The 5368-nt window shown below is 35.7% G+C and overlaps 1 protein-coding gene across 1 annotated transcript; it reads left to right on the forward strand.

Moving 5' to 3' along the window:
* The first annotated feature begins 640 nt into the window (after nt 1-640).
* LOC131640950 (glycine-rich cell wall structural protein 1.0-like) lies at nt 641-5166 on the forward strand. The gene is made up of 8 exons (XM_058911300.1): nt 641-970; nt 2941-3021; nt 3262-3350; nt 3441-3515; nt 3676-3776; nt 3868-4014; nt 4097-4159; nt 4519-5166. Exons 1-8 carry the CDS (start codon nt 848-850, stop codon nt 4866-4868), a joined length of 1029 nt encoding a protein of 342 aa, XP_058767283.1. The 5' UTR covers nt 641-847; the 3' UTR covers nt 4869-5166.
* The last annotated feature ends 202 nt before the right edge of the window (nt 5167-5368 follow it).

Consider the following 5368-nt stretch of genomic DNA (forward strand, 5'->3'; position numbering starts at 1 on the left):
GTAATGGTTGAATGGTGATAGCTTGTAACGTGGTAACGGTGCCAATACAGGATTTTCAAAGAGAATGGTTGTATGAAACAATGACTGAAAGGATAAGATCTCGTGCGATCTATGACTCAACATCGACTCGACATCAGGAGAGGATCTCGTACGATCTTCAGGACTGAAAGGAAAAGATCTCGTGCGATCTATGACTCAACATCTGGAGAAGATCTCGTACGAACTTCAGGACTGAAAGGAAAAGATCTCGTGCGATCTACGACTCAACATCGACTCGACAACAGGAGAGGATCTCGTACGATTTTCAGGACAGAAAGGAAAAGATCTCGTGCGATCTATGACTCAACATCGACTCGACAACAAGAGAGGATCTCGTACGATCTTCAGGACAGAAAGGAAAAGATCTCGTGCGATCTATGACTCACTTTTAATCAAAATCAATTTTACATAATCAATTCATTTAAAATCAATTTCTGCCAAATGTAGTACCAAACACGCTTTTAGTGTGCCATTTGAAAGAGATTAATTCAAGGGGACATAATTTTCATGAGGAAAAAAAAAACACAAACGTGATTTATCATGTAACGTTGCGTGGAAATGCAACCGCGCGTTTGTTATAACAACTTCTGCTTAATCCAAACAAACCCCAAACGCTTGATAGAATACCAAACATAAATACTTAAAAAAAAAGCACAAGAAAACAAAACAAACGAGGCTGAGGTTTTAGGAAACACTTTACCCTTTTCATCTCTATTGTCTTCCCTTCCTTTTCTAGGGTTTATAAGGTTAGGGTTTCATCCACCCCCTTCTCTCTCTACCTCTTTCTCTCTCCTCTTCTCGATTACCAATGGATAGGTACCAGAAGGTCCAGAAACCCAAACCAGAGTCTCCCATCAACGAAAATGAGATCCGAATCACCACTCAAGGCGCCATTCGGAACTACATCACCTACGCTACTTCACTTCTTCAGGTCTTTGCTTTCATTCGGTTTGGTTGATTAATCTTCGTTTCTTAGATTCGTTGCATGCTTTGATTCGATTGTTATGGAATAGCGTAACCTATTGATGTATCGTTTTTTTTTAAAATTGTTTTTGGTTATGTTTGTTTTGCGGCGATTGAGGTTGTGTGTGATGTTTATTGTGTGGTGTTTTTGGAATGTTGGAAGTTGTTAATGTTGATTAGTGAAATGCTGAGTTTGGTGATTGTTAATTGAAGTTGTTTTTGTGTGTTGGAGTGCTCTTTGTTGAAATTGCTAAGAACGTGGTAGCGGATATGTATACTGTTTGTTGAATTGATTGAATGAGAATTTAGAATAACCAACGATGGTCCATTTTCTGTTCGCTAATTTGTTCGTTGTGAATCTATTGGAAGGTTAATGGTGTTTCTGGATTATTTACGTTTGGCTTATGTGTGTTCTGATAAAGGAATCTACACCAGTTTCATTAATGTTGGGGTATTGCTTTAATCCGATAAACAATGCAACAGGAAATCATATTAAATGCAATGCTGTGGATGTTTACTAGGATTTTGTTATTGGCATTTTGTCTTGCTTGTTGTTTGAAAAAAATGTAGCAGTATTAAGAGCTTTCTGTATAATCAAAGTGCTAGCTGATAGCTTGTTTTAGGAGGCTGGTTTTGAAATATTGGTGGCAGTAAGAGGCTGCATACCCTGAATATTCTTGAGCAATAGGAAGTTGGAGATGTTAAAAATTAGGAAGTCATATTGTAGAATTAAGCAGACATTGTAATAAGTAATTGTCTTAAGTATACTAGTGTCAGTTTGTGTTTTTATTAATACTTTGATTCTAATAAGCCGATCAAAATAAGCACCTAATTGATTATTGTTCCAGTAGCAGCATCGGACAAAGCAGATGTTTAAGAGAGATATTTTTTATAAGACAGTTGGAGAAGTAAATATCATTTGAAACATTTGTTAGAATATAATGATTTCTTCCAACTTCTTCCTTTTATATTTCATTTCTACCCATTTTTGTTTTGTTAGTATCTCTTATTTGAACCACCTTTTATGCTGCGCCACTGTTGACTTTCTTTACAATAGTTGGATTTAGACTATTGTAATAGAAATCATACATTTCTGATTGAAATCATGCAATGCTATCAAACAATCAAATGTATCAATTCTAATCAGAAGTTGAACTGGAACCTATTAGAATCATAAGCGTGTTGTAGATACTGGGAATCGAACATTTAACAATAACAGGAAAGTTTTTTACTTTTGCATTGGATACAGCAGATTTGTCACCTGACTGATTAGGAAAAATGTGATCTTAGTGTGCGTTTTTTCTTTAATTTTCCCAATTGGTAATTCAGTAGACTCGGCAGTAATATATTTTTCCTTGCCATTCTTGTGAGACCATATCCTTCTTCTGACTACAATTTTGTCCTCCAAATTTTTATAATTTTAATTTTTTTCTTCCAAAATTTTGAAAATCGTTTGACAGTCTGACTAGAATCTTTGGTTTTTGAACATAAATGTTATGACTTTTGTGAAACATGTGATTAATCTCAGGTTTCTGAATATTGTCTTGTATCATATGCAATATTATTCTCATTAAGATGAGTAAATGTTTTTGTTCGTTCCTTAAATATTTATATGCATCTTTTACATATTGTTTTCGAAAGTACATAATATATCAATCACCATTCATAAACAACACTTTTAGTTTTATTGTATATTTTAATTTGACTGCAATATGACATATCACTTGAGTTTTCTCATTATTTAAAATCATTGTCTCTTCCTTCTCATCTACTTGAAGTTATTGTCCAATGGTTTTTAAGTTGCTTCTTTCTTTGGCTTAATATAATTTATTTACTTGAAACATGCGTAAAATCATTCGAAACTGCGAAGTGGCATACGCATAAGAACCTATTTGCTGGTCTATGTCATCTTATTATTGTATTCTATATTTCATCCAGGAAAAGCAGGCTAAAGAGATTGTCTTGAAGGCAATGGGACAAGCAATCAGCAAGACAGTTGCCATTTCAGAGATTCTGAAGGTCATTTCTTTGCAAGATGTTCTTCTCTTGCTTCTTATATGTTCTTTCAAATTCTGCAAATGATAGTATAACATATTTTTCTGGTAGTTATAGAATAATTAAAAAGTTTGCTGGTCAATAAATCTAAAACAAGGTTGCGAAAAGTTAGAAACTTACAATAAGATTTCAAAATCTTGAAAATACATTTACCTCAGAATTCATCTTGATTTTCCATGATTTGCTTTCAATTTCCTTTAACAGAAGAGAATTGCTCATTTGCACCAAGATACTGCCATCAGCTCAGTTAGCATAACAGATGTGTGGGAGCCCATTGAAGAGGGTCTTGTACCGTACGTTTTGTTTGAAATTTTAACATTCTGTATTTTATCATCTTTTTCTATTTGGGTGGCCAAGTTGTTGAACCTCGACTTTTAATGCAGTGTGGAAATGACTCGACATGTCTCTATGATCTCAATCACCTTATCAACCGGAGAATTAGACAAAAATTCCCCTGGGTGAGTTCCTTAATTACTTTCATGATCATATTTCCTTTTTATTCAATTGAAGTATTTGCTTGTTACCATAGCATTTTGGGGTAAAATTTTAAGGTTATATTTTGAATCATCTTCTGGGTTGTTTGATTTATTTAAAATGTCTACATGATTTCATATTTAGGTATCAACCTCCATCTAATGTGGAACAACCAAAGCCACACTCTAATTATCAGCAGCAACCTATAAAACCAGCACAAGATTCTTACAATGCTGTAAATGAAGGTTACCTACTGCCTATAACTATATTAACTATTCATTAAAATAATAGGTTGTTGAATATACATATCCTAACTTTTAGTGCATCTTCTTATAGACTCGTATGGCCGAGGTCGTGGTCGAGGTAGGGGGAGAGGAAGAGGAAGAAATTGGGGAAGGGGTGGTTATGGAAGTTATCAAGGCGGTTATGGAAATTATCAAGGTGGTTATGACTATTACCAAGGTGGATATGCAAATTATCAAGGTATGGATTCTGAAAGCTGGAGTTCAACTTACTTTTTGCAAAGTTTATATTTAATACTATGGCTGTGTATGATTCCTGACAGATAATGGTGGATATTCTAATCGTGGCCGAGGTGGAGGTCGAGGCAGAGGCTGGGGGTATCGTGGTAAGTTTAGTTTATTACATATTTTCCCTGGATTTATGTGATGATTGATATAATTGAATGTTGTAGCAGTTTTCTTTATCTCTTTCAAGGGCTGATTTCTTGAGTGTCCGCGTCTCTTTTTCTGTTTGTTATCTGAATGTTATAATTAAAAAGGAGTTTTAAGAAAAAGCTTTTTGCTATTAGCCTTGTATATTTCTACATTTTTCTCTGGAGGTATGCAAGTTATTAATGCTGCATAATTATAACCTTTATTTCAGTACATGCATTCATCAATCAAATGTAGGAAACTCTTATTTATAAAAGAGATGCATTTTTAGTCGGATAAAAACCTGATTTTCAAATGTTGCATTCTGTACTAGGTACTGGTTATGGTGGTGGCAGAAGCGGAGGTTATGAAGGCGGAAGAGGAGGAGGTTATGAAGGCGGAAGAGGCGGAGGTTATGACGGTGGCAGGGGTGGGGGTTATGATGGTGGCAGGGGCGGAGGCTATGAAGGAGGCCGGGGTGGAGGCTATGACGGTGGCAGGGGTGGAGGTTATGAAGGCGGCAGAGGTATGGGTTATGTAGGAGGCAGAGGTGGAGGAATGGGTTACGTCGGAGGCAGAGGTGGAGGAATGGGTTATGAAAGAGGCAGAGGTGGAGGCAGGGGATATGGCCGTGGCAGGGGAAGAATCGGTGGACGTGGTAGGGGCGGCGAGAACCAAGCATAATAGCAATGGCTGTTGCTTTCATTCATGCTAAATGCTTGCCTTAATAGTGCAGTTATTTATTAGAATACTGTGTTGATAGTATGATGTGGTTCATGATACAGCATTAATGTTTTTTCTTCATGAAACTGATTTGGGCAAGGTTTTGTTCATCTTTAGATTTAGCTGGAAAAAGCATCTTTGGTTTTATGATTGCTGTAATTCATTACACTTTTTATGGTTTTGCAAACACCATATTTTTATCTGTATCTGGTTTCTATATGGCTTTCAATTTAATCAAAGTGTAGCTCTTCTTTTTTTCTTTTGCTGGTGATTGCACAATTCAATAAAGTCTAACTCTTTTTGCCCCATATTTTTGGATTTTGATTTTCTCATGTTACATTCTAAGATGAGTGTTATGTTGGTGATCTCATCACTAAAATTTAAGTTCTACTTAAAAAATAATGTGAAACTTAACAAGTCTTACTGGTGAGATTATTAGCATAAGTATAGCCCCCTCGTGT

Source organism: Vicia villosa, unplaced genomic scaffold (genome assembly GCF_029867415.1).
Source record: "Vicia villosa cultivar HV-30 ecotype Madison, WI unplaced genomic scaffold, Vvil1.0 ctg.003417F_1_1, whole genome shotgun sequence".
NCBI lineage: Eukaryota > Viridiplantae > Streptophyta > Magnoliopsida > Fabales > Fabaceae > Vicia > Vicia villosa.

Excerpts from the sequence above, each read along its gene's own strand:
- LOC131640950 (XM_058911300.1), top strand. The coding sequence starts at position 848 with ATGGATAGGTACCAGAAGGTCCAGAAACCCAAACCAGAGTCTCCCATC. Across the intron at positions 4,015-4,096 it reads TGGATATGCAAATTATCAAG|ATAATGGTGGATATTCTAAT; the intron begins GTATGGATTCTG and ends GATTCCTGACAG. Across the intron at positions 4,160-4,518 it reads CAGAGGCTGGGGGTATCGTG|GTACTGGTTATGGTGGTGGC; the intron begins GTAAGTTTAGTT and ends ATTCTGTACTAG.